General features: G+C 42.8%; 3 protein-coding genes and 1 long non-coding RNA gene across 5 annotated transcripts in view; 2 read left to right on the top strand and 2 right to left on the bottom strand.

The window, feature by feature from the left end:
• LOC130138951 (uncharacterized) overlaps positions 1–27445 on the top strand; it is a 48272-nt gene that overhangs the window by 11543 nt on the left and 9284 nt on the right. The window lies entirely within an intron of this gene.
• Positions 2144–10180, top strand: LOC115673458 (probable catabolite repression protein creC). Its single transcript, XM_030595635.2, has 12 exons — positions 2144–2449; positions 3027–3344; positions 3427–3535; positions 3623–3716; positions 5453–5540; positions 5642–5725; positions 6975–7071; positions 7172–7259; positions 7435–7540; positions 7629–7721; positions 9414–9779; positions 9877–10180. Exons 1-12 carry the CDS (start codon positions 2264–2266, stop codon positions 9949–9951), a joined length of 1704 nt encoding a protein of 567 aa, XP_030451495.1. The 5' UTR covers positions 2144–2263; the 3' UTR covers positions 9952–10180.
• LOC115673459 (uncharacterized) lies at positions 10946–16574 on the bottom strand. Of its 2 annotated transcripts, none has more exons than XM_030595637.2 (8): positions 16293–16574; positions 15154–15660; positions 14094–14265; positions 12473–12764; positions 12017–12089; positions 11853–11943; positions 11673–11752; positions 10946–11442 (listed from the first exon to the last, which is right to left on the bottom strand). In XM_030595637.2, exons 1-8 carry the CDS (start codon positions 16404–16406, stop codon positions 11191–11193), a joined length of 1581 nt encoding a protein of 526 aa, XP_030451497.2. In that variant the 5' UTR covers positions 16407–16574; the 3' UTR covers positions 10946–11190. The 2 variants fall into 2 exon arrangements, with proteins under 2 accessions (XP_030451497.2, XP_030451498.2); XM_030595638.2 differs by having other exon boundaries at positions 15154–15648.
• Positions 23008–26655, bottom strand: LOC115673461 (probable E3 ubiquitin-protein ligase LOG2). Its single transcript, XM_030595641.2, has 3 exons — positions 25812–26655; positions 24115–24607; positions 23008–23446 (listed from the first exon to the last, which is right to left on the bottom strand). The coding sequence occupies exons 1-3, from the start codon at positions 26282–26284 to the stop codon at positions 23330–23332; spliced, it is 1083 nt and encodes a 360-aa protein (XP_030451501.1). The 5' UTR covers positions 26285–26655; the 3' UTR covers positions 23008–23329.

Here is a 27445-nt window from a genome sequence, read left to right as displayed (position 1 = left end):
CTCCTGATCTTGGCGTGACTGACCCGCCTTTTGACCACACTAAAGAGAAGAAGTCGGTGTGGCACACAGAGATTGGACTACCATCGACTAGTATGCTGAAACAAAAAAAAAGCTGCCTTTGGAACACACATTCTCATTGTCTTGGAAATAGGGTTTTGGTAACAAGATCGCGCTTCTCGGCACTGGTTATGGCACGAGATGATACGACTTTGCTGCCGCGCGATGCGTCTTTCTCGCTTGCATCTTGTGCCGTACGGACTGAATTTCTCCTGGGGTTTCTATCTTTAAATCAAACATCGATGAGTACGTTCAGTTCACATCTTTTCGGTCTACGTTGGACAAGGACTTTCATTGATAACATCGGGGTGACGCTTTTACCAATTTGTTCCTTCTAATGACTTTAAGCACTTGTAACGGTATGTTCTCTTCTTTTCATTTTATCTTTGCCTTAACTTTCAACACTAGTGTTTGGCAGCAACCCTCAGAAAAATGTATCAAGCCATACATTTTCTAGAAGTGTGACGCGGATATTATCATGATTCGATATGCAAGGCTCTTTTTATTTTAGAGAAAAAAATGCTTTTGCAAAGATTTTCTTAAAAATAATCACTTGTATATCGCCTAGTTAATGTTATTGACAACAATTTGTGTCTAAACATTTTCGTGGACGATAAACATATTATCTGTTGTATTATTTTTGTAAGGAGTACGAACGATCATTTATAAAGAAAATATTGTTTAAATTATTAATTTTTCACGAAACAAATGAAACCTGGTGGACCGATTACATCTTCACTAGACCTCCTTCCCCATATAGTGAAAAAGATGCAATTTTCAAGCTTGGACTTTCCTCGTAACCAATGCTTCAAAAATTAGATCTTCCTTGTTAAGTTAATAAGCGCCCCGAGGTCGTACCCAGTGGACCGATCGTGTGTTTAAATGACCAAGATCTTATGCCTCAAGAAGCTTAAGGCCTCGAATTTCGATTCATACTCAAAGCAATCGCTCGCACCTCAATTGGTAGCCTTGGTAAGTTACTATATTCCGTGTTTGGTACCATGCTCTAAACGGGATAAAAACGCATAAGGTGGGTAAAAATCCCGAATAAAGTACTCGAAAGTAGATTGAAGAGAGTAAGGAATGACAATCTTTCCATCAGGAGTACACGGTCGATGTACACAGTTGATGTACGCTCTATTTTTTATTTATAAATTTGATCAATTAATTAATTTATTTTTATCTAATCCTAACCTGGCTTAGTCGGACAATTATTAACATCTATACCGATATCCATCATCATATTCGGTATCACCCCTAGATTTATCAAAATCTTATGCTATTTTATCCCGTTCTAATCTGGACGAACGAATGCAGCATTAGCGATTCCCTCGCAAATCTCCTGGCATCGGCACAAATGACCTGCCTTTTGTCCTCGTCGAGTAGAGGAATTTAGAATGACGGCACGATAACCGGCCTACTGCGGTGCCGAAAAAGGGAAAGCGCCTTCAGAACACACATGGCCAATCGCCTTGAATGCGCTCAGGCCGTGATAAGGTTTTAGCCAGTAGGATCGCACTTCTCAGTAGCGGTCACGGCACGGATCGGGTAAAATCCCGTTTTGGATTCGGAACTCTTCTGACAACGTTCTCGGGGGTCGCCGTCGTCGTCGATGCCGATCGCCCCCCCGTCCCCCGTCCCCCATTTTCAATTTTATTTCATTTTTTATTTTTGGGGTCATAGAAGCACCTTCAATCCCAAGGTACGTACGTCGTCCGCAAGGAAACCCTCCGGAGGGAGGGAGTCCCGATCCCTCGACGCCACCAATTCCTAGGCAAATAAAAAAGCAACTTCGGCTTTATCTAACGTGGAGAGATAGGGATAAAAAAAAAAAAGAGATCCAGCATCAAGGGACGTCCATTTCGTTGACCGGGGCAACGTTTTACCGTGGGTCGCGATCCACGCGATCCCCGCCGCCCCCCCTCCTCCCACCGTCCCTTGATCTCGTTAGCCATTGAAGGAGAAAGCCCAAATAACACACCAGACCTCAAAACTCTCAAAGCTCTCTCCTTTCTCTCTCGCAGAACTACAGAAGTTTGAAAAAGGGGGAAAACGAGAAGCAAAGTGAACCTCGCACGGTCGCGCCTAGAGATAGAGAGAGAGAGAGGGAGAGGGAGGGAGGGAAACCCTAGTGGGGGGGCGCGCGGGGGGGTGTGTGGCCCATGATCACGTGCTCTCGGACCTGTTGCGGCGAGCGAGGGCCACCATGATCAACTCAGCGAACGGGATGGCGTCGTCGGCGCAGGCACCGTCCTCGTCGTCGTCGGCGAACGCGCCGCCGCCGGGCCTCAAGACCTATTTCAAGACGCCGGAGGGGCGGTACAAGCTCCAGTATGAGAAGGGCCACCCCTCCGGCCTGATGCACTATGTCCAGGGCAAGACCGTCACTCAGGTCCTTCTCCCGATTCTTTTCTGCTGCAGCCCCCCTCCTCCTCTTTTCCTCTTCGTTTGTTTCGGCGCAATGCTTCTCGGCGAAGTCAACCCTTTTCTGGGGGCGGGTCGATTGTTCAATCCCGATCGGAGCCGATTGGGTGTCGGGGTAGATGTCGCGGGTTCGTGTTGGATTCGATGTTAGGGCTGGCGGTTTCTGAATGATTGCGAAGTATCGGTCGCTCGCTCGCTCGCGGGGTGATTCTTTTGTGATATTGATTTTCGAGGATTCGTCTCATTGTGCTGTTTCTGATGCGATTCCTTGACTCCGGCTAATGCTTGATTCTGATGGAGGTCAAAGCGATACCGACGAGGCTTTCCTTTGGGCATTTCGGTTCTCGTTTATCGTCAATCTTATCTAACCAATTCATGGGCTTCTTTCCGGTTGGTTTCATATCTAGAGTTTCCACACGATAATCGTATCGCAGGGCCATCTGTTTCGGGTGGATTCGTACTTTTTTACAATTCTTCCTGTCTGTGAAAGCTTTGGTAAGTCGTGGATGCTTAATGGTAGGGTATGATTTGAACTTGATTGTCAGGCAACTCTAGCTCATCTGAAGGACAGGCCGTCCCCGCCAACTCCACCAGCTCAATCGTCGTCTAGCTTTAGTGCCAGCAGTGGTGTGCGATCAGCTGCTGCGAGGCTGTTGGGTGGCAGCAATGGGAGCCGTGCTCTAAGCTTTGTGGGAGGAAATGGTGGGAGTAAGAGTGTCAGTGCAGGTAGTAGACTCGGTTCGTTGGGTGCTTCAAGTTCGAGTAATTCGACTTCGACTTCAAATTTTGACGGTAGAGGGACTTACTTGATCTTCAATATGGGAGACGGAATTTTTATAAGTGATTTGAATTCTCAAGACAAGGTAAGTTTTACTGAGTGGGGATTCGATAAGTTAAACAATGAGAAGCTTCAGTTGGTAATCAAGAGGTTAATTTATATCATAGGAACCTATGAAGGCCATCTACTTTAACAACGTCTATCCGGTTTGCCATGCGTTTGACCAGGATGCTAAGGAAGGGCATGATTTGGTCATTGGTTTGAGTACTGGTGATGGTATATTTCTGCATCTAGAGCTAACTTTCATGTTGTTTGAAAACTTTTAACACAAAAGCTCAGTCTGCTTTTCTCATTTTATTCTAGTATATTCTGTGTCACTGAGACAACAATTACAAGACAGTGGAAAGAAGCTTATCGGGGCTCAGCATTATAACAAAGATGGTTCAGTTAATAGCAGGTAGTGTAAATTATAATTTCCACATAAGATGGTGCAATTTTGTGTCAGAGTGCTTTGCATTTTAGTCTACATATTCCTTTCCTCCATTTAAGGATCAGCCCGCCACCGCCTACAAACTGTCAACTTCTTTTGCTGTATCTAAACTGATCAAGATATAAATGTTACTTCATTTTTCGGATATCTAAAATTTAGTAGGAATACATACACATGGACATATAAAATCTAGAATCCTTTCGTTGGGTGGGGCATGTGTCTTCCAGGTTCCCTCATCTTTGTGATTAGATGATGTTTTGATTGTTCAATGTTTGGCTTTTGAATGGGATAAGTTGTATGAGATTTTAGAGTTTCAAGAGGTCTTAAATGTTGTAGAGTTGCTTTGGAGAGGACTCATCCATGTATTGTTTTGCAGTTCTAGTTATAGGATCTTTATTGGATGGCAATAAGAAATATTTCATGAACTCCTACCTTTACATATCTTAATAAGTTAAGCAAATTTGTGCTTGAAGGTAGACTTTAACTGATAGAACATGATGATTGTTGCAATAAAATTTTCGAAGAAAAGTTGGGGTGGGCTTTTTTCCCCCTTGTGCAAGAAAGTGGGGCAGGTACTCTTGTGGTATGCAGTAACTCATTCCAAATCCGTTAACGTTGCATGGCTTCAGGGCTGCCCTGGCTTAACCATTTGCCTCTTATAGATGACAGCAGTATAGATGGTGATATAACCGACCTTAAGAGTGCATGATATCCTATCAAGTGAATCGTCCTGCATGAATATTCTTAATGCCTGCTATCTTTGGTAGTTGAAGCAAATTTAAATCATTGTTTCATGCGCGTTGCTTGTAAAAAGCTGAGAGTGTGTCTAGCTGTGGAAGAGCTTTCTGGTTCTCATCTCTAGTGCAGATTTGATTAAAACTGGTTTTGGTCTTTACCTTTTCACTTTTCTAGAATTTTTTTTTGGTACATTGTCTCGATTTCCTTGTGTCAATTTTTTTAGAAGGTTTTTGCTCTCATTTAGTTGGGATTATTTGAACACTAAAATTCTTTACTGAGTCATAGTCTCTCATCAATAGGATATTTCCGAAAACAGCTTTCTATTATTTCAATGAGAACCGGAAATGAAATCAATTTTCTAGACAGCTATTTTTCAAATCTTTAGAAAGCCAAAAACCAAAATGATGGCCAAACTCATTTTCCATGCAGTATTATGTGTTTGCTGAGGATAAGCTGACATGGAAAATTGCTCACTATTATGTGTTCTTTGCATGCTTGCCTTATTATATGTTTTCAGTCTCTAAAGTCTAATTGTTCTGGTCTATTTGCCTGGTACTTTAGGGGGTTCTAGTTCTAGTAACATCATCGGGCAGTCATCTCTAGCCACTAAACTCTCTTGCTGATGAAAAGCTCATTGTGGTGAAATGGCAAGAGATAGCATTTTACTCCTGCAGCTTATATTTTGCTCAGTCCCTTCCGCTTTTAACATTAACTTGAGTATGATTCATTGCCTAGTGCCTAGCCATCAACCACCATTACCTAGATATGCAGTACACATATATTGGAAGTGTCTAAGCATGTGGAGGTTCCTAGTGAATTGCTAAGGCCTTCATCGAATGGATAGGGAGACAAGGCAATTAGTTGCTGCATGGTTTCTGCATATTTCAGTTATGTGAGAATTAATTGGTTTATGGTCCACCTATCCACAATTGTATTGCCTGACTATCTGCTTTTTCTTTGAACAGTCGCTGCACTTGTATCGCATGGGTGCCTGGGGGCGATGGGGCTTTTGTTGTTGCACATGCTGATGGAAATTTGTATGTTTATGAGAAGGCAAGCCTTGATTGTTACATTTTCTATGCATCCAAAAATCTGTTGGTTTTTTGATATCATTATATCCAATGTCTTGATTGGTACTCTGTATATTGTATTAGAGCAAAGATGGTGCTGGCGATACTTCATTCCCTGCCATCAAGGATCAAACTCAGTTTTCAGTGGCACATGCACGCTACAGCAAGGTAAAGTGGTTTATGTTGGTTAACTCTGTCGCTCACTTTCACAAGTTCTCTTAAGTAATACCATGGCATCGTTAATTTCCTCTAACAACCACTGGATGCATATTCAAAGATCTAATGCTGTGGAGCATGTTAGTCTTGATGATGTTAACTCTGCTTGTATATGATTTAATTTCTAAAGGTCTCTTTTTTATGAGGCTTGCTAGAATACTTTCTGCTGGAAACAATGTTGGTGTGGAGATGCTTTAAACAATTTTGACAACATTATGATGTAATGATTAAGATGCATTTCGTTACTTAGTTACACTAATCTCTCTCTCTCTCTCTCTCTCTCTCTCTCTCTCTCTCTCTCTCTCTCTCTCTCTCACACACACACACACACACACACACACACACAAACACACACACACACACACACAGAGTATAAATGCGTGATGGCATGTCTTGTTTAGCAGCTATAATGTTAACCTTGCCTATGAAATGGTTTATGGGGTCTTCTTCTTGCCTTTGTTTGTTTTCCGTTTTAGATTAGGTGTCATGAAAACGTCAAGAGCTTCTTATCTATATGCCTATTGAAATGAGGTTGTCATTGGCATGCCAGACTTGGACGTATTTTTCTGTTTGTGTGGATGGTCAATAGCATACTTTATGCTTTTTGTCTGTGCAATTTAGTGTAGCAGTCTTATACAAGTTCTAGCGACTACTGCCTGAAACAGAGTGGGTGGGAGATGGTTTGTCCATTTTCACTATGCATGGTATGCCTTCTATTTGTGTGCAACTAAATTGGTTATATGCATTTGATGAGATCTGGCCAGAACACACGAGGGATGTCGCAGCGATAGTTTTTTAATTTTTCCTATTTACTGACCAACTGATATACAGATAGTAGGCAGGAAACACATTTGCCAAAAGCCACTGATAAGATAACTCTACACCAGAATTGAATGCGTGCTCGTCTGACGTTTCTTGCAGATTTCACTTTACATGAAAATATGCTTTCGTTTATAAGAATTAAGTTGAAGGCTCTGGAAGATGCTTTAGAGCTTGTATTTCTTCTTTTGAGTCTTTGTAGAGTCTGTGCATAAACATCTTGCATTAACTGCAGAGAGCTTCATATTTTGTGTTCAGCTGTTTTCCCATGTAGGTTCATAGTTCCTAACATGTTAAAGAAAAGAGTCGGCATCTAGAAGAGCAGTTGTTTTGGTGCAATAGTTTTACCTGTCATTTCCTTTTTGTTATTTCCCGTGTGCAGAGTAACCCCATAGCCCGGTGGCATATTTGCCAAGGTTCAATTAACAGCATAGCATTCTCGACAGATGGAGCCTACTTAGCAGCTGTTGGAAGAGATGGTAAATCATCTGAATCATTTGCACGTCGATTATATTTATTTTTTTGCTTCTTTTCTATGTTCCAAAAGCATATCTGAGTTCAAGCAATTTGTTGATCCAGGATATTTAAGAGTCTTTGACTATTCAAAGGAACAGCTGATATGTGGTGGCAAAAGTTATTATGGTGCTTTGTTATGTTGTGCTTGGAGGTAGCTTATTCACTTCTTTGGCATTGATGATACAACATTTGATTGGGCTTTGCCATAAGATTACTTTTGGTACTTTAATTAATAGAGAAGAAATCATAACTTGCACTATCTCATGCATCTGAAACGTTAGTATTTTAACTATTCTAAAATCTGAGAGGATGATGTCCCTTGACAGCATGGATGGAAAATACATTCTTGCTGGAGGTGAAGATGACTTGGTACAAGTCTGGAGTATGGAAGAAAGGAAGGTTGTTGCATGGGGCGAGGGGCACAATTCATGGGTGAGATTTAGCTTAGCGATTATGAGCTTTATTTCTTGCCTTTAGTTGCAAGCTTTCATATACATTATGAGACTTGATGGTGCTGCAGGTAAGTGGAGTGGCTTTTGATTCATACTGGTCACCACCCAATGCTGATGACACAGGGGAGTCTGTGATGTACCGGTTCGGTTCAGTGGGTCAGGTATTAAAAAGTGCTTGTGGTCATCTTTTTGTTACTTACCCAATGATAGATTTGAATATGTTTATCTGATCCTATTCTTTCGCAATTTTAGAAAAATCCTTATGCTTGATGGAGCCAATAGTTTCTTTGTAATATTAATCCTCATAAGAAACAGACCGTTCGAACTAGTAAGAGTTGAAGGTGGGACCTCTTGGCTCATTCAATGATTCCTCATCACTGAAGCCAAAATGCATACGCCACTCTTTTTACTGCCAATGTTGTAAGGATGTCGATATGGATAGTTTGCCATCAAAAGTAGTGGCTGTTAGGGTATTGCCTGACTATTTCATGTGGCTCAGGTGTTGACCTCTAAGGTTCGTGAAACCTTAAATTTTATGGTAATTGCCAAACCAAAAAAGGGAAGAGAATATCGAACAATGGAGGTGACAAATATGATATTTTTTGGCCAAACAAAGTTTTTAATGGAATGAAGGACATCTCTATTCTTGGCTCAAAAATATCTGTCTCTACATTGAGCTTCAATTCGAGTGTGATCCATGTATTTCCTAGAATAACCGTGAGCCTTTTGATGCAATTTTTTTCCCAAATTTTACTTTATGTGAATGCAGGCTAAAATGTAGTTCCAGGATCAGTTATCTCTAGAAATGCTCTGCTGAGTGTTATCAGGTGGAAAATTGTATTTAGTCAATGTCATATTTGCAAATTTTCTTGAGTCACTTATTATCTGTGTGTGGTTTTGCAAAAATTAATGGTCCATAGGCTAAACATGTCTAGGAGGGAGTTCCTTGCTAGAAATAAGATATCAGAGGACTCCCACCTTTTCACCTAGTACAGACCCTGTATGCACCATCACTCTAATCAATCCAGTTCGGTTTTGGTTGGTCACTTATTGATTTTTGAATGAGGAACATAGAGCGTTTGGACAATTTTTTTTATGTATATGAAGAATGGAAATCTGGTCTGCAATGTAGCGGTGAGAATCCTAGATTAACCTCTTGAAAGTAAGAAAAAATTACTTGCGAAGAAATGAGCAGGAACCATGTAGCAATACAAGCCCACTTGAAGAGGACTGCTGGAGGCTGTATGCAGATGAAATTTTCTGTCTCTCTATTTGCAACGTAGTCAATAGATTGTATTGATTTGAATGACATGTTTGACAAATTGAGGACTAAGATTACTCTCTTCTTGAAATCAATGTGGGTCATGGAAGATGAGTTAATTTTGAAAATAATACCAAATAGGACGTAAATAGCCATTCTGAAAGCCCCACATTTGTTATATGAAAGCCCAAACAGATTGAGTGCCTGAAAGATGTCCAAGCAATGGCTAGAGATAAATCAATATTCACATGTTTATCGAATTTTATTCGTTATACCTTTCGTTGGCTTCTTTATGGACTTTCTTCCATCTTGGACGTAGTAACCTGACTTTTGAGCCACTTAGGAAAGTGCAAATCTGATATTCAGAAACTGAATATGCGACCAAAGCATTTGGAGATACTCCAGTTCTGGTTTTATTTTGTTTGGGGAATTCTCTTAAGCCCATTGATAGCTAAAATCTTCCGAACTGAAGAAGAGGTTAATTGGTGTACTGCACTGTCTCAGTTCATTTTACGTTTCCTGCCGTCAACGTCTTCTGCTGCTGGGTTTTCCGTGTTAGTTTACCCTTGTTCTGATGTGCCTGTCTGAGCAGGATACACAGTTACTTTTGTGGGACTTAGAGTTGGACGAAATTGTGGTCCCACTGAGGCGCCCTCCGGGTGGCTCACCCACTTTCAGTACTGGAAGCCAGTCTGCTCATTGGGACAGCACTCCTCCAGTAGGTATCCTCCAACCAGCTCCTAGCATGCTAGATGTCCCAAAATTATCTCCACTGGTCGCTCATAGAGTGCACACCGAACCTCTATCTGGCTTGATATTTACCCAAGAGTCAGTTTTGACGGTATGCCGGGAGGGTCACACGAAAGTTTGGATGAGACCTGGGGTTGCTGAAAGTCAAGCAAGCAATGTGGAGACGGTTTTGAGTACGAGTTTGAAGGATAAGCCTCCATCAACAAAGGTTAGTTATTCCGGCTACAAACAATGATCAGTAAAAGTGGTGTTTTATTTTTTCCCAGGATACAAGTTTGAAGGATAATCCTTTCTTGTCAACCAAGGTTAATTATTCCGGACAAGCAATGAGCAGTACCAATGGTGGTTTTTTCCATGGAGGCAGAATATTTGGTCACTGACGTGGCCTTGTCATATTGTTCATTCAGTTGGTTTGTGTAAATGTAATCTAATTTTTGTTGGGTTGGCCAACTGGTTCCTTTGTATATTCGGGATAAAGGTGCAATTGATGGCACCGATGAGTATGGGAAAAGGAGGATGTAGGTAGTATAAGGATTGAAGCATGAAAGTGACAGTCGACGAAATTGATTCTGCCCAAATGAGTTATTTATAAAATGGCCATTCTGAGTATGATGCTCCCGTAAACTTCATTTGTGCGCCCTTTTTTTTTCATTTCTTTTCTCTTTGCCGTCGCCTTCTAATGCTTGATGGAGCTTTAGTTGTTCAGCCCGATAATCACTAATGTTTCGAGTTACCCAGAGTTGTTGAGCAATAGATGATGTCGTGAGGGCTTTAGCAACCAAGCCTACTCGATCCCGTGGCATCCTTTCGTTTTCTACTATTCATAGTGTGGTCTTGATGCAGATTATACAGCCCAATGTATTCAGTAGTCAATTTAATTCACAAACATCCCAGTTGATGCCTATGCATTCTGTATCCATCACCACAGGCACAAACTTACAATTCAACGAACTTTTGAGGGGGGAACTTGAAATCGGTGGGTTATCATCCCAAGGGTGTTCCGAAGTAGCCATTGGCTTGTACACGGGATATCTATGGACTAGCAATGATGCCAAGATGGCGAAGTTGTTCCTAGTAGAGATATTTTCCCTTGAATACAAACAGGCTTATTATGATTACCTTTTAAGTCCGCGGTAGTAGTTTTGGCCGAGATAAGAAGTCCCCGATAGTAGTTGATTTTGGGATACGGGAGATTCAGAGATAATGATAGCCAAAACGATGTATTTGATACAACAATACAACTACCGATGGACACAAAATTTATTATAGACCTTTCACGGAGCATCGCATCCTTCGAAGATGAGCTGGTTTTACCATGTTCATCTGGTCACGACGCATTTTGCTAATTGACGACTAATGATCCAAACATACAGGTTGATAAAAAGCAAAGACAACATATTTTTATGCTTCAAGTATATGCCAAGGGCATCGAACGTATCCACAGCTAACAAAGACTGCAATTAGCCAAACGAAGATATAACAGCAATAGAACCGGGCACCAAATGTATCCCCCAGCTAACAAAAGACCGGAATCGGCCAAGAAGAAGATGAAGATGGTTTCTATACAGTTGATGCAGCTTGTTTCCATAGCAGCCTCGTGCACTTTTATACATATCAAGTCAGTTACCACGTGAAGTTTCTGAGTTCCCCGGTTCAGTTTCTTGATGCTGTGGTTGCATATGGTTCTGCTCCACAGCCACGGGCATTTGATCAAACTGCGAGTTCTCCTGGGCATTATGTCTTTGTGCTGATCGGGCCAGCCACCAGACCCTCCATTTCGAAATCTCAACTAGAATAGAAGTCCCGCACATTGTCATCCCAAATCCGGCGAAGGTAGCTAGGAGAACTGATAGAACAGCTTGCAGGTGAAGCTGCAAAAAAGACATAATTTCTCAAAAAACTATATAAATAACATGGTCTCTGCAATCAAGCATGGCTTGGAACTTAAAAGCCAATGGTGATTCATCTCGCAGAAAGATGGGTGTCATCTAACTCCGAGGCCCATCAAGGTTCTTAACTTTCTTGAGAAAACTACATCAGATCTACTCTCCAAGCAGCATTATGAAACTTCCAAAATAACATCTATGACTTAAGTTCTCACCAGTGAATAAAAAAGATGTGCTGATAGAACCACCAGCCCAAACTGAATAGCTGCATAAATCCAGACAAATCTTCTTTGCACTGAAACAACTTTCAGATCCATCAGTGTTATAATGCAATCACTAAATCTTGTAAAGGAGACGGGACATTGCCATTGTGAACACTAAGAATTTAGACTTACCCATGGTGGAGGATGTCATGGACGCAAGAAGCCCTAAAATACAGGAAAATGGGAGAGAAATGGCAATAGCGCCAGAACCCATTTTGCCTACCTGCGAAGACAATAATTATACGCTCTTGACCTTGAAGGCTTAGAAAAGCCACATGAGAATGTTCAACACTTACCAGAAGCTGCTCGAGAAAGCAAAAATAAGCGAGCATGCTGACAATGACAAGAACCGGGACATCCTGCCACAACCTGTCATGATTTTGGTACAATTCCATTATTGTCAGTCATGAAAATCAAAATAGCATAGAAGCTTGCTAATCTCGTATTGTTTCATTATTGGCCCTACTGTGCATGAATGAATATGGGAACCTGTGATAAAATTTAAGTGCATGCACTGGTCAAATAGGCACTAATCAACTTGTAATTTGTTAGGGTTCGTATGGCATTACATTGCTCAACAAGATCTTCAAATATTTCACATTCCTTCTACTTGTTGTACAGGACAATATCTAAGAGGACATCCACTTGTAAATGTGTTTGTTCCTCTTGCATAATACAACACAAAATAGTGATTTGATGAAGAAAAATAGTACTACTTACAGCAGCAGTACTTATGTGGACGTACTAATTACCTGTATTGAACAACCTCAGGAGCTCCAATTCCTTGTGAGTTACGGGCTTGAAGATTTTGAATTCTCAAAAGAGTGACAGGTAGGTTCCGGACTTCTTGCTTGCACACATCGCATATCTTATTACCTTTGATGCTAAACCATTTTATGGCACATTCTTGATGAGCTAGTGCCAATTCACCTTTGCAACTACATTCCATCTTAAGTGTGTCCGAGCCTTCTCCAAGTTCAATAAAGCATATTCGACAGACTGCTTCTTCTTCAGGAATATCTTCTCCATCATCACGGTTTTCATCTGAACCATAGGACTAAGATGAATTGTAGGTCAGAATATCCTATATCACAAGAATGAAAAATATTACGTGGTGAGATTGACCTAACATAACAGACCAAAACACATTTTCCAAACTGAATATGCAAGGGTAGGATAAGCTATGACCAAAAGTCCAAGGTGCAAAGAGACATGCTGGAAACCCCACAACTTAGCCGGAATTAGTCATGGCCACGGGCCGGTTTCGGCCCGGAACCGGACCGGAACCGGCCCGGTCAAACCCGGGCCCGCGGTTTGGAACCGGAACCGGCCCGTGCCCTACGGGCCCGGTTCCGGTTCCAGAAATTTTTGAACCGGCCCGGAACCGCCGGTTCCGGGCCCGGTTCAAAAAAAAAAAAAAGAAGAAGAAGCTGCAGATCTGGCGAGGGTTCGACCTCGCCAGATCTGGCAAGGGTTCGACCTCGCCGACCTCAGGGGAGGCCAGCCTCGCCGCCGCTGCCGGCGAGGTCGAGCCTCGCCGGATCCGGGCGAGGGTTCGACCTCGCCGGCCTCGCCGTTGCCGGCGAGGTCGAGCCTCACCGGCGTCGGGCGAGGCCGGCCTCGCCGGTGCGAGCGAGGTCGGCCTCGCCCGACGCCGGCGAGGTCGAGCCCTCACCCGATCCGGCGAGGCCGGCCTCGCCCGGCCCGGCAGGGCGGCCCTCACCCGACGCCGGCGAGGGCGGCCTCGCCTGAGGCCGGCGACCTCCGCCGGCCCCGGCTATGGCCGGCGGAGGAAGAAAAGAAAAAAAAAAAGAAAAGGAAAAGAAAAAGAAAAAAAACAGAAAAGAAAAATTATGAACCGGCCCGGAACCGGTTCCGAACCTGAACCGGAACCGGAACCGGCCCGGAACCGTCGGGTTCCGGTTCATACTTGGCCACGAACCGGAACCGGTCGGTTCCGAACCGTGGCCATGACTAGCCGGAATCATCGTAGAAGTAACTTTTCACACAAGTGAAGATCTAACAATTGAAAGGAACATTTCGCACAATTGAAAGTACGGTTCAAATGAATTAGAGATCTCAACGGACAAGACATCTGTCCGGTTTCAGTAATCAATTTTCAGGACAGACGGAAAATCTGTATTAGGACACACACTTCGCTGCTTTAGGACACAAAAAACCAGGTTAGATCTGCATTCAGATGAAATGTCTAACTTTTCCCACTGGTGTAAATCAAATGCAGATTGAAAGCCTGGGTCTCTCAATGCAAGGTCAGCAAGGAAATTCAAATTTCAGGTTTCAGATTGTACACCACATGCGGCATGAGGGTTGGTGCAGACAACTGGAGATATTTCGCTCAAATGATTTATTTACCAGTATCACCTGTAGGAGCTGCATCTGATACACTGGCATCTGCAGCGACCCGGGGAGTTGTGGGAACCATGCGAAACATGTTGACTAAAGAATCCATTGGCCTTATGCTCCCATCTTTGTTAATCACGGGGACTGAACGTGATCGGTGAATAGATGGTCGGACCTCAGCTTTCTGAGAAGAAAGAAACCAGAACAGGAAAAACCAGCGATAAGGACATACATTAAGGAAATCAACTAGCATTATACTCAGTTATTAACGAATAACACTGTGTTATTGATCTAAAACCACAACAAGCAGAGAACAGATATAGTGATTAAAAGGAGGAGTTCACTACTAACTTTGTAAGTAAGGATCTACCGGTATAAACTATAAACTGCAAGAAAACAATACGCCATAATGGTCAGAGAATTTCACTCTATAAGGGTCATCTTCCGCTCAATGCGCCGGTATCTTAGCTCTGTGCAAAGCAATGCTGTGAACAGGTGAATAGGAACAAACCGACCTCACAGTGACCAAACTAGAGACCACAAGATATAAATCTTAAGCTGATTGTAATTCAGAGAAAAGCAGTTTAGCTATTACATGCTTGTTTCACATCTTTAAAAGTCCTTGTGACGATGATTTCACTCATCGAGAAGCTACAGATTCTGGTGCCAACTAAAACTAAAGACAAGGAAACATGGGCTGAATCCCAGGCATTTGCAGTGATTGCCAGCATAAATTTGTAAGAGTTAGCATGACGTGATGTCTTCGAGAGAAAGAATCTCCAATGTCAACACTAAGAAAATTGCAGCGATTTTTGGTGTACTAGACATAATAAACAATAAATGGACTGGAAAGAGCACATTAGATCAATTTAGTCAATTTGAGAGGAAAGGACTTCATGGTTGTTGTCACAACTCGATTAGCGATAGAACACCGAGATTTGACAGGATAAAAGTGGAACTTGCATTGATGTTTGATACTTGCCACCTAAAAAATGGTCAGCTTGGGTGATCGATAAGTTCTCCAGTTAAGTAAGACCATAATGCACAACCAAAAGAGAAAGGTTATCCTCACCACAGAACTTAGCTGTTCGGCTGTGTTCCGTCCATGCATAGACTCTGGATTGGAATGAGCAATTGGAGTGACAGGTACGGACGACGCTGTTTTCATTCTGGGAGTGAAAAGCCGCGTAAAAGAGAACGTCCTTGGAATGAGAGGTCTCTCCCTTCTTCCTGCTGGAGAAGCACCCAATGCTACCATTGCCGCCTTCTCAATGTCAAAAGTATTATTTCGAAACTTAAAACTCAGTTTGGGAAGGAGGCTTTTCATAGTTCTGCGATTTGATGGGGAGGGGGCGGAAGTTCCATCCACTTTGCCAAAACTGGGACTGGGCATGGGCGAAAAGTTGACTCTTCTGGGAGTAAGGTTAGACGTTGGTGGAATATCTATTACCGCAGAATCCTCTCTACCAAACTCAGAGGTTCTTGTGGGTATCTGTAGGACCAGGCTCTGCCGTCCTTGATGATCAGCGTCTGGGATTTCTTCGATTATTTCCGGAGCACTCCTGACCTGCAAAACAAGCTAAGAGAAGTTCTTTCGCACATCAGGAGTGCGTTGCCGTCATCTAAGCAGCTAAATCTAGCTACCTCCAAGTCAAGGAGTAGCAGTGCTAGAATTTCCCATCAAAGTTTTGCCACACAGAAAAAGGAAATTCGGCTCTCGAAGAGTCAACGAATTTTCCTAGGGAGTGCCAGAATCCTCTATCGCTCAACCAAAGAATGTAACTTGGCAAGCAGTGTCCAATTTACCTTCAAAAAGGCCATTACAAAACCGCGAAGGACGTGGTGGTTGTGTCGGGCAATCACACTTGTCTTCCTCTGCTGCGTGTTCTTTCACGGAAATGTTTTTTTTTTCCCAAAGAGAGGAAAGCACTCCACTAAAGCATGAATCAAGTCCAGACACTAGCCGCACAATACAGAGCATGTGACCACCACACACAAATCGGACCCAAACCAGGCGGGAGAACAACCACTCCGAGGACAACAATCCCACGATTCCAACTCGAAAGCAGCGCGACAATTCAGAATCACCCGAGAAAGCCAACGGTTACCCAGAAAGCCAAAAACCTCAAACGCTCAAAAACCCATTTCAAGCAGAGCGACAACATGCAAAAAGAAAGAAGCAGCAAGACAAAAAGGCGAGTCAGCGAGTACCTCCGGACATGGACAGTCGACATCCACCACCCCGCGAGCGTCGACATTATCATCTCTCGCCACCCGTCCGCCTCCGTCTCCGTCTCCGTCTCCGTCTCCGTCTCCGTTCCCCATGCCCACAAGAAACGAGAGCGAAAAGGTCAAAAGCTCGGAGAGTTACGAAACGAGAGCGCCGCGTACGCGTCGTCGCGCGCGACTGCCGAGGGTATCGCGGGGATTGTCGCGCGAAGCTCGAGCGCGGAACCCAGCTGCTGCGGCAGCTAGTTTTGAGAAAGGGAGAGATGGTAAGGAAGGAGGGCGAAGGCGGAAGAGGACAAGGACAAGGCGCGAGTGCTCGCGAGAGAGAGAGAGAAAGAGAGGAGAGGAGAGGAGGAGAGAAAGCAAAACAGAAATCGGTTGTCGTCTCCTCCTTTGGCTTTTTCGCCTCCCCTGTTTTTAACGTTTGCAAGTCCCCACCCGCCACCACGCAAGAGCCAAAGTCAGGACCAGAGACATTATAGTATACTATTACTGCCCCCCCCCCCCCCCCCCCATTCCCCACTCCCCCCAAAAAAAACATAGAATAATAATATTAAGAAAAAACGGAATGTTCAAAAGAAAATAAAATATTACGTCCAAATTCGTTGTCGCGGCGTTGATCTCTCTTCTGTCGGTCCAAAGTAAGGGTGATCCGTTGGGAGCCACAACCAGTTTGTCCGAGGACCGGGAACTCATCTTTTAGGATTTAGTTTACATTTTATTGATTCGCGCTTTACTAATTTTCGTTACTAAATTTATGTCAATGAAGTTCGCTTAGATTTAGTTCACATGTAGTCGGTCCAGTCCGGCTCCCCGGCTCCCTCTCGAAATCGGGAACCGGACCGTCCGAACACCGGTTCCACTTTTAGGAAAAGGGAACCGGACTGACACTCTCGAGAACCGAATCCAACCGGCTGGTTCGGACGGTCTGTTTTACACATCCCCTAATCCAAACCCATCATCTTATGCAAATTGCTATCTGGTAAAAGCAAAATGGGTTTATTACTATGCGTGTCTAATAACTCAATTGTGTCATCGATCATCCATTTCGATCACTTGAGTCTTGAAACTTGCACCGAACTTCATGCATCGGAGAAACTCCGTTAGCTTCTTCGTCGATTGCTAGCGTGGACGGAAGATCTTAACCGATTCCTTTAATTAATGTTTACCTTTTTTTCCGTTCATTGGTTAATGTTACAGGGGGTGGAATGGGTAGGGAGGTGACACCGCCACCTCCTTTGCCGACCAGGGCCGGCGATCCGCACTCGGCCGCTAGCGAGACGAGCAAGGGGCGAGACAGCCGTCCCCACCGAGCGAGGGTCGACCGACCCTCGTGCGACCCTAGCAACCACGAAAGTGCACTGTTGTAATGTCTGACTTGTTATTAAACATGATGAACAGACACGACTCATATTTCGTTCCTACAGTCATATGATTCTCATATACATGTTATGAATTTTGTGTCTTATTTCCTTTTCCACTCTCTGCCCCTCTTTTCTCTGTTTACAAAACATATCACATCATGCAATATGCTTTAGCCTAGGGGTGAGCATGATGGTTCCCACCACGAATCGCCCATTAAGGACTGATCGCGAAAAATCAAAATCGGGAATTGGTCCCACTAAACTTCACGCAAATAGAGGTGATCGAGAGCAAGAGAGGGAGGCGGTGAACGGCCAAAGACTCGGCCGTGAGTTGATGGGAATTAAGAGTCGAGATAATGAGTCAATGGACGTTGAACCTGAGAGTCGAGATCATGAGTGACAAATAGAGAAACGACTCAAAAAAAGTGAGAGTAAGACGAGACGAAACGAGCACTTAATTAATGGGCGGTGAGCTTCAGATTAAAGATTTTAAGGTTTTCATTTTTTTTAAAATTTTTCTCTTTTTTTTGTGAAAATTTTTCTAAAAAATTATATATATTACCGGTTTGGTTCGTGTAGGCGGTTCTCGCTGTTCCACGTCTAGAATCGAGAACCGGACCGGTACTTACCGATTCTAGTAAATTGGAACCGGCAACCGGACCGATCCCCTCGAGAATCGCCTATTCCGTGCTAGTCCGGTTCGATTTCAGGCGATCCGAGTGATTCCGGTTCCTCTGCACATCCCCACTTTAGCCTTTGTCAATTATTGAAGAAAGAAACCATATCGACCGTACTGCTCCGACAGTAAACTTGATTATAATTGCGCAATTCGAAAATCGTGACCCACGTTCCTCTGCTATTTCCTCCAATCTAATCATTGCCAAAGCGCAATAATTGTAAGAAACTGCGGTCGTGAAAGTACAACGTGTACTTCCATCTTCCCTGGCCATTGTCGAGCTTTTGATGGCATTAGGAATTTAAGGATATTGAAACAGTAGGTGCAATAACGAATTCAGGTTACTAGACCTGTTTGACAACTTATCAAATAATAAAAAATTATATTTTTTTATTCTCAAAATTAGTTTGGGAGCAGAAATTCGTTTGTTAAACTTTTTTATTCCCGGGCACAATTTTGCAAAAAATTATTCCCATAATCAGTTTTGGAATAAAATCAAGAAGCAAAAAAAAGTAGCTTCTTGATTCTGGGAACAATTTTTTTCATTTCTGATTCTTTTTCATTTTCTTCTTTTTTTTTGGTTTGTTGTTGTTCTTCGGCCTGCCGGCCGCAGGCCAAGGCCAGCGAGGGCATCGCGGCCCTCGTCGCCTGGGCGAGGGCGGCTCGCAGCCGCGACGACGAGGCCTCGCCCAACCAAGGCGAGGCTAACCTCGCCGTCGCGACCGGCGAGGGCCGCGACGCCCTCGCCGACCCTGGCGCCGGCGACTGGCCTTGGCCAAGGAAGAGAAGGAAAAAAAGGAAAAAAAAAGAGAAAGAAATATTAAAAAATTCAAAATATTATTAATAAAATGAAATTTTGTGTAGTTACCAAAGGCAATTCTGTTCTTTTTCTATTCTAAGAATAGAAATTTAAGGCAGTTACCAAACGTCTTCAAATGCTTAAAAATTATTTTCGAGTACAGAATAAAAAAAAATCATTTCTAAGCAGAATTTATTCCCGAGCACAAAATGGTTGCCATACGCAGCCTTAGGAAGAAAAATAAGTCAAAAAGGAAACCCAGGCTTTGTCAATTATGGGTCGATCTTGAGAAGAGCGCAAAATACATAATTTTCGTCTGTCGCCGCTTTACCAACCACTGGCATCTGAAAAAGAAATTATTTAAAATTACATTGAAATTATTTATTTTTCCTATGTTTAATGTAATTGGTGTAGCATACTAATTTCAGATTTTCTACCAGCAAGCCTTTCTTTCTTGGAAGCATCACTTGCATTGAAGAACACACTTTGTCTTTAGGCTCATGAATTAAGCTATTGTTTTTCAATTGCAGGGTGCTTGAAATGTGAATCGTCAAACCATTTTATTTTTTGTTCGGCATGAAAACATGTAAAAAGCATTCAAGCTCCATAAAAAGATGCAATAAAGAGGGATTAGCGGGGTCGAAGCTTAAATACCATGAAATCGGGTCATGCGTTCACGATGACAGCAGTCAATTGCCGGAGTCATATGATTTCAGGTGTCGGATTATCACGCGTATCGACACTGCTTGTGACGAGTTAACGCGAGACTTGTTCAACCGATCGCCCTAAGGGCTTCCCCAAACGATAAGGCTTGTGATCGGAGTTCGAATCAATCGATTCCTCACGAGACAGGTCCGTATGTCCACAATGATCATGTGTGAGATGAGAGGAAAATTGTGTTCGTGAAGATTAGTCGAATGTTCAAAAAGTATCTATCAATTCCTCCGTGGATTTCCAATTAGCTTGTTTCCCCTAACTAATTGATTAATACTCTGCCGCCAAACAATGTTCACCGGATTAATTAAATACAGGATGGTGGGACCCGCTGCCTTGCGTACCCCATCATTATATATAATGTACAATTTTCTAAAATGTCTTCGAAGTACTTGTTAGTCGTATTTAATAAAAAAAATGTTTTCATTTTTAATCCTATGATTACACGCAAAACGAGTAAGATAAGACATTAGAAGCGATGAATTTTTTTCATTAACGTGTTTAACGAGTGGCTTAGAGCAATCGTCAGCAAGATTTTAATAAACGACGAATGTATCCAAATCTTTTCAAGTCAATTGATCTTGCGGCTACGAACAGATTAGAGCCGTCGCGTCTACGCGCATCGGATAAGACTTCACCGGTGAAATGGCGGATGCGGCCTCAAAACACCCTTGAACAGTAGAGCCGAGATTCAAACACGGGATATGTTGCATCTACATCGGACAGTTGGCAATCCCGATCGATCCGGACAAAATTGAGAGGGTATTTTATTTTTTTCAAAAGTCCGATGAATCCACGTATCCAGAGAGATATTTATCGAGATCACGGCGCGATTGGTCAGCACAATTAATAATCTCGAATGATCATCCCTTTGTCCTTTGTTTTGTTTTTTTCCTTTTTCTTTTTTTGATAGGTATGATTCGGTTTGTTGCAAAGGCTAATATGATCGTGGTGTTGCAACGTCCGACCCTAGTGCGACATCAGACGGGTAAGTCCATTTCATGTGCTTATCCTTAATTTTTCAGATATTCATGTTTCCACCCCCAAAATTTAAATCATGATTTTATCTTGGAAGTGACAACAGCCAAGTATTACGTCGATTCGTGCAGATTAAAGCGGCTACCTCTTAAAACTAAGTCAACCAACATCAGCCACTCGCCCTCCAAATTTTGCGTCATTAACTAATAAAATAAAATAAAAAACTTGTTGAAAGTTCTTCGAAAAATGGTGCCAAGAAGAGAGTCGTGTCAACTAAAACCTCTTGATTTTGACTTTGACCCCCACAAGTTAATAGATTGCTTGCTAAGAAGATTAGGATCGGAACCCGTGTTTAACGGGATGCCATGCCACACAGGCTCGCACCAATGTGCATCGGCATTAAAGTCGGAATCGATATAGATTTATCTGATCTTTCGGGACGTGGGAGTATTGGAAACATCTGAATTTGCGAAAAATTAGGTCCATTGGATTGATTCCGGAACTTCCAAATCTCCGAGGAGGCTTCAAGTTTCGGCACAATGTAAATTACTTGTGCACAAAAATGATGGCGATGTGATCAATCAGCATGGAATGTCGAAAGTGACAGATTGTACCCAAGGCATAGGAATTTAACTATTTTTAGTAGCTAGTGTCGTCATAGGATACCCCATCCTTCCACGTGGATTTCTCTCATTATAAAGCAAGTAGGAGAAAAATAATGATAATCCTCAACACCATTATTAATACGTACATTAAGAAAGCTAGTTTATGAGCTAAGTATAAATATAGTGACAAGCACAAGGGGAAGTCAAACACATTAAGAAAGGATTTAACTGATGGAGGAAACCTATCTAGAATTATTTAGTTAGGACATTATTTACAACATTGAAGTGGTTGCTTGTCACATTGATGTTGTAAAAAAGCAAAAGCTTCGCCTTCTTCATTGGGAAGAGGAAGCCAACCTTGCCCACTCCCCCACTTGAATGGGGGGGTGGGACACTCACTTTCCACAAAAAAACGAAGTGCCATCATCCAATGGAAACCCCTTCAAGGGGTCTCAACTTTCAAAGTTTATACACCAGATTTCAGGATTCAGAAGGTGCTTTATCGTTACAGTACCTGTCTATCGTACAGCATCGCATCCTTCTTGAAACGTGAATTCTGCTACTTTCGTAGCCCAATCAACTAAGTTGGTGGGATCAAATTAAAAATGATCCGATTCAAATTCATTCATTTCAATGCAATACAAATTTAGTGACTCATATCCAATTCATAACCAATTGACGTGAGAGCACAAAATGAATGAGCACGAGATCGAGTGAGGGCGAAAAAGAGTTATAAATGTGAGTTGAGTCTAGGTAAGTTGTGAACCCATTTAACAGACATATTATTTTGGATTTTACCATTCTAAACCCATTTACTAAATATAACTAATCCATAAAACAACTCGACCTATTAATATATAGGTTAAGAAATAGATTTGTGACCCATTTTAAACAGGTCTACTTGTTTGGCGGGCACTTCTCTTGTTATGGAACGATTCGTGTGAGCCAGAACTATTTAACAAATGTTTACATCCAGAGTTCATCTAGGTCCAGTCTCGATATAGTCGAGCCCTTCGTAGACAGCAACATCACCAAATGCAAACTAGAGATAAGGCCCTTTTGCAACCCCGTATGGTTTGTGAGGATTGCAAGCAGGCTCGATCTCGCAGATCGGGCAAAAAAAGAGAAGGCATTTCCTCCCTCTCGCTCTTAGAGAGAATAGAGAGGAGAAGCACGAGGCGTTGTGCGAGTCGTTTTTAGCATAATCCTCAATTGGCATTTGCCCCAGATACTCTTGTCCTCACTTGGCTAAGAACGGAAAGAGAAAGGAGTATGGGCCACTCTGCAAGAGGATTGGGGCTTGAAGTTTCTGATCGGCCCACTATACCATCATGCCTTCCAACTCTCAAGCGCTGCTGATGTTGATCACAGGACAGGGCGTACTTCAAAGAAAATTCGAAGCCTTCGTTAAGTTTATGGCACAAATGGTTGTCCAACACGTCGAGACGTGAGAAGAACTAACCGACGACACTGCTCAGTAACAGAACTCAATGTCTTATTTCCGGGTCTCTAGAGCCCTTGACACCCATCCGATAGATCACAAAGTCAGCTGTGATGGGGGGGATTAAACAGCATCAGAGCCAGAATTTCATCACAACATCATCTTGAGCAGCTAGAGGAGCTAAGATTGCATGAACTACTTAGAATGTCACGTAAACAACACCCGGAAGTATAAATAAGCAGTATGTTCTTTGATGGATTCAGAGCAAACGCTTCGTCGTGCCTTGGTGAGTAAAACTCGCCATGTGATCATTGCACAGGCAAAGACTGAATAAGCACAGAGGAAGGGAGAAAAAAAAGAATTTCAAAGAAAACAAAAATAAAAAGAAGGAACAAAACCAAAGGACTATTATACAGCATGAGCATGCTAATAAACGGCAACTTCATTCGTCAGCAGCACTGCTGACCTTGATCTCCAGAAGCCTCTCGACCGGTTGCCGACAGATGGGACACCTGTTTGTCTGGAACCTCAAAACCTTCGCACACCCGCTACACATACACTGTACCATGAAGAGAGAGAGAAAGGAAATCAAAACTGCCCTCTTGATAGACCAGTTGAGTGAAAGCAAAGTATTGTTGAAGGAGAGAGGAAAGTGAAGAACATAGTGCTAAAGCTGACCAAAAGACACTGATAATATGAATACCACAAGGCGTTGTCACTGTTAAACCCTAACAAGCAACACCAGATTAACAATTCAATCGGATATGTTCACTTCAGGATGAGTTGAATACTTGGACTTTCCTAAACAGCTAAACCACCATCATGAGCAAAATCGGATGCCGAAACCCCTCAAAACATTCATTAACCGTCACGTTTCATCAATTTGATAATAGGGTAGATTGATGCAGTATAGCATTGTCTCTTCCCTAGGCTTGGATTTAATTCACTCTTTTACCTTTTCCTTCTCTTTATTCAGTGAGTTGCTGTCATGGAGGGGAGCAATTAACATGATCCTCTAGTGAGTTGAACAACCCTTGTATAATTTGGTAAACCAGGATTTCACACTGTGTTTTGATAATTCGACAAAGAACTCAACAGAATTCAGGTAAGAATGAAACGAACTTTTCTAGTCACACACAAACCTTGACAAGCCTCAAGCAAGAATTTACAATCCAGTCAGGATTCACAGTCCTACACCGAAAAGAAAAGTTAGGGAAGCATAATTACCATGTGTCGACAGGGAAGGACAGTTGTGTCCCTTGGTTCTGACAGGCAAATCACGCATTCCTTTCCAGGGTCATTTCCATCGATGTCACTCTCGACCGAGTTCCCGATGCCATAAATCTCCTGCAACTCATACCTCATTCCATTCACCCACAAGATCTGCTTCACAACCCGCACCTGATATTCGCCCTTCTCCTTCTCAAACACAACCTGAGTTATCTGAGAGTTCATGGTTCTCGACATGGCATTCCCATCAGGACCTTTCTGGGTACCCAAGGATGACTCCGCCTTCACTGCTAGAGGACACACGTCTGTGTCACTGTATCTTAATTCTGTCTCCTCGAACATTGAAAATTCGATTCCTGTTCCAGAGGGCTGTTTAAACTTCTGGCCAAGACCTCCCCGGAATTCCACTATTACTGGTCGTAGAAGGTCTTCTTTCATTGCACTGAGACTACAGTCCTCCCCTTCCTTTGCAAAGAAAACCACTGTGATTCTGTAGCAAGACTATAAAATTAGACAGATGAAAAAATAACAGAGCATGGTTTATTTAACCAATGTCAGCTGACAATTTTCCAGTCTATTGGGTCGACAATATACGAATGGAGATGACAAAATGAAAAAGCTCTTCCAGATCAGAGGTATGATACGTTCAAATCAAATTTACGACACTCTGATATGTAGATAAAACAATTTCTACCGCCAAAGAAAAATTGTTTAACACAAGTGACACGCCTAAGACGATCAACGCACAGCAATCCAATTAAACCATCCTTTCAAAGGAGATATGAACATGAAGTCCCACATAAAGATCGGCAGTGTAAGATCTAAGTGACATCAGCGAGAAGAAAAATGGACAGTCCAAAATGCTAAAAGATGCACCTTAACTACAGTTATACTCACAAACCAATACGCAATTTCTTAAGAACCCATTCACTACCATAACTCTGCACCTCTCAATGAAAAGAAGCATTTCAGCACTTGCTATATCTCTCTTTTGCAATCCATAACTCTGTTGTATCACAATATAGAGAACTCACAAGCTATCAGCACGAAAAAAGGAGGAAACATTTGTGCTGCGTTTATTCATTTAGAAACCGCAACAGTATCCGTCACTCGCATCCCCTTCATAATGCTCAGCGTTCGTCACTCGCAATCCATCCACGATGCTCTTTGCTTGTTTCAAACTCATAATATCTTAGGCTATGGTATGTCAGGTCGATCACATTGTCATTGCCTATCAATAAGTCTGTCAAACTACAAAAGCTTCTTTTCAACCCATCATACATTAAGAATCTCCTTGACATTTCATCCGAACACAACATGAGTATATGCTGGCCCGAGTCACAGCATACAGATTTGGTATCCTTCCTAAGCTCCCGAAAATCAACCTTCCACTATAAGTTCGTTACACTGTGAGGACGGATTTAAAAAGAAAGTCGGTGCATTGAGGCACGGAGACAATTAACCAAACAGAAAGTACAATTGTCCCTCCGCGGATCAAATCAGCGAAAATATACATGCGACGAACTCATATAATGCAAAATCCTTTTCTACCAGATACTCTATTCTCTGTAGTATCACATCACATCAAATGATATCATTATCCATGGACAGAGCAACCTGACGTAAGGTAAATCACAGATTACACTTCGAGACCATGATCTAACAAAAGCTACTGAAGCTACAAAAAGCAATACCTTCCATCGACAGCGGCATCAAAAGTGAACGAAACCAGAAACTTCCCAGGATTCTCCTCATCAGGCTCAATCCTCAGTGTCTCCTTCTTAATGTTCACATCATTCCTAATGGTAACCGCCTTCTGGTGCTCCACATAAGGCATCATCATAACCGGCCCGCACGGGTACCTCCCGCCGACCCAATTCCCGTGGACCTGTTCCGCATGCGGCGGGCCACCACCGCCCCGGGGATGATGGTGGTGGTCGTACGGCGCCGGGAGCGGCGAAGGGGTCGCCGGCGGGGGCGGCGGAGGGTAGTACCCGGGGTACTGGTAGTACTGCGGAGGCGGGTTAGGGCTCGGGTACTGGGGCGGGTACGTGGTCGCGGCCGTGACGACGTACCTGTTGGAGGTGACCTCCGGCTGCTGCTGCGGCGGCGGAGGGTGGCCGCGCCGGCTCCCGTGCCTCCGGCGGCCGCTTCCGCTGTTGCCCATGGAATTCCTTCGGGGCAAAAAGCACAAGGAAAAGAACAACTGGGTCTTCCGAATCGATCGAAATTAGGCAACTAGGGAAGGAGCATTGGACTGCTCAGGCATCAAAAAGCGATCTTCACCATCAGGATCATCACGAATCGCAACTAGAGCAACCGTGCAGGAGAGAAACTCCACGATCGAGCAGAGTGAGCGCAGAAAGAGAGAGAGAGGGATTGGAGGAAACGGGATTGAAGTGGAGGTGCGGAGGAAGATTTGATCGAGGGACAGAGGTAATGGGTTGCGTAAAGCTCCACCCAAAACACCATTGATGAGAGAGAGAGAGGGGATGCTAAAATTCACAAAGCTATTCTCTCTCTCTCCTCTCCTCTTTCTCTCTCTCTCTCTCTTCTCCTTCTTCTTCTACTTTAACCATTTTTTTTTAATTATATTTGATTAGTATAAATAATATTTAATTTTGGAATTTGGCATGAAATGGAGTTTCCACTTCAAAGAAAGATGGGAGGTAATGAAGGTGGATTCACTGACAGAAATGCCGCAGCTCCTCCCACTTCCTGCAAATTATGCAGGTTCTTGTTTCTTTTTTCGGGCAAGATCCTTCGCACTATCTTGTCCGAGAGCATCTCTTCTTTCTTCTTCGGGGGTTTTCCGCCTTATTGTTTTTCCTGTGCAAAATTAATAAAACCTATTCACTTGGTCAAGTTTTTTTCTTTTTATAAAAAAAAGATCATTCTTTTTATCGAGAAATTGTATAAAACGTACCAAGAAGCATGCCTCATCCTGTTACTCGTAACGGAAATCTCAAACCTCCATTTCACCGTGGAATTATCCGTCATCGAATGAGTTATCCATCATATTGTCATATTGAGAAAAAAGTTGATTTTACTGCTAAGATGTATTAAGTTGTTCGAAAAGTAATTCTCAATAATTTTAGAAATCCTTAAAAATAGAGGCGTATATTCTCTCTTAAAAATAGGAACTATTGGACTATAAATATCTTGTCGGGCAATCCAGTTTCTACCGGTTCTCGCAATATTCCATAAGGCCGTTGGAGGTCGTTAGAGAATTTCAATGTGCTCGATCGTGCCATGACATAGAAGGAATCACAAATAAGTCAAACCCTAGAATTAGAATGGGGGGGGGGATTTGGTCTGAATGCAGCAT

The sequence above is a fragment of the Syzygium oleosum genome, unplaced genomic scaffold, assembly GCF_021117445.2.
Source record: "Syzygium oleosum isolate NSW1041296 unplaced genomic scaffold, Sole_v2.1 Sole_v2.09, whole genome shotgun sequence".
Lineage (NCBI taxonomy): Eukaryota > Viridiplantae > Streptophyta > Magnoliopsida > Myrtales > Myrtaceae > Syzygium > Syzygium oleosum.
This window is presented reverse-complemented; position numbering and strand designations above follow the sequence as displayed.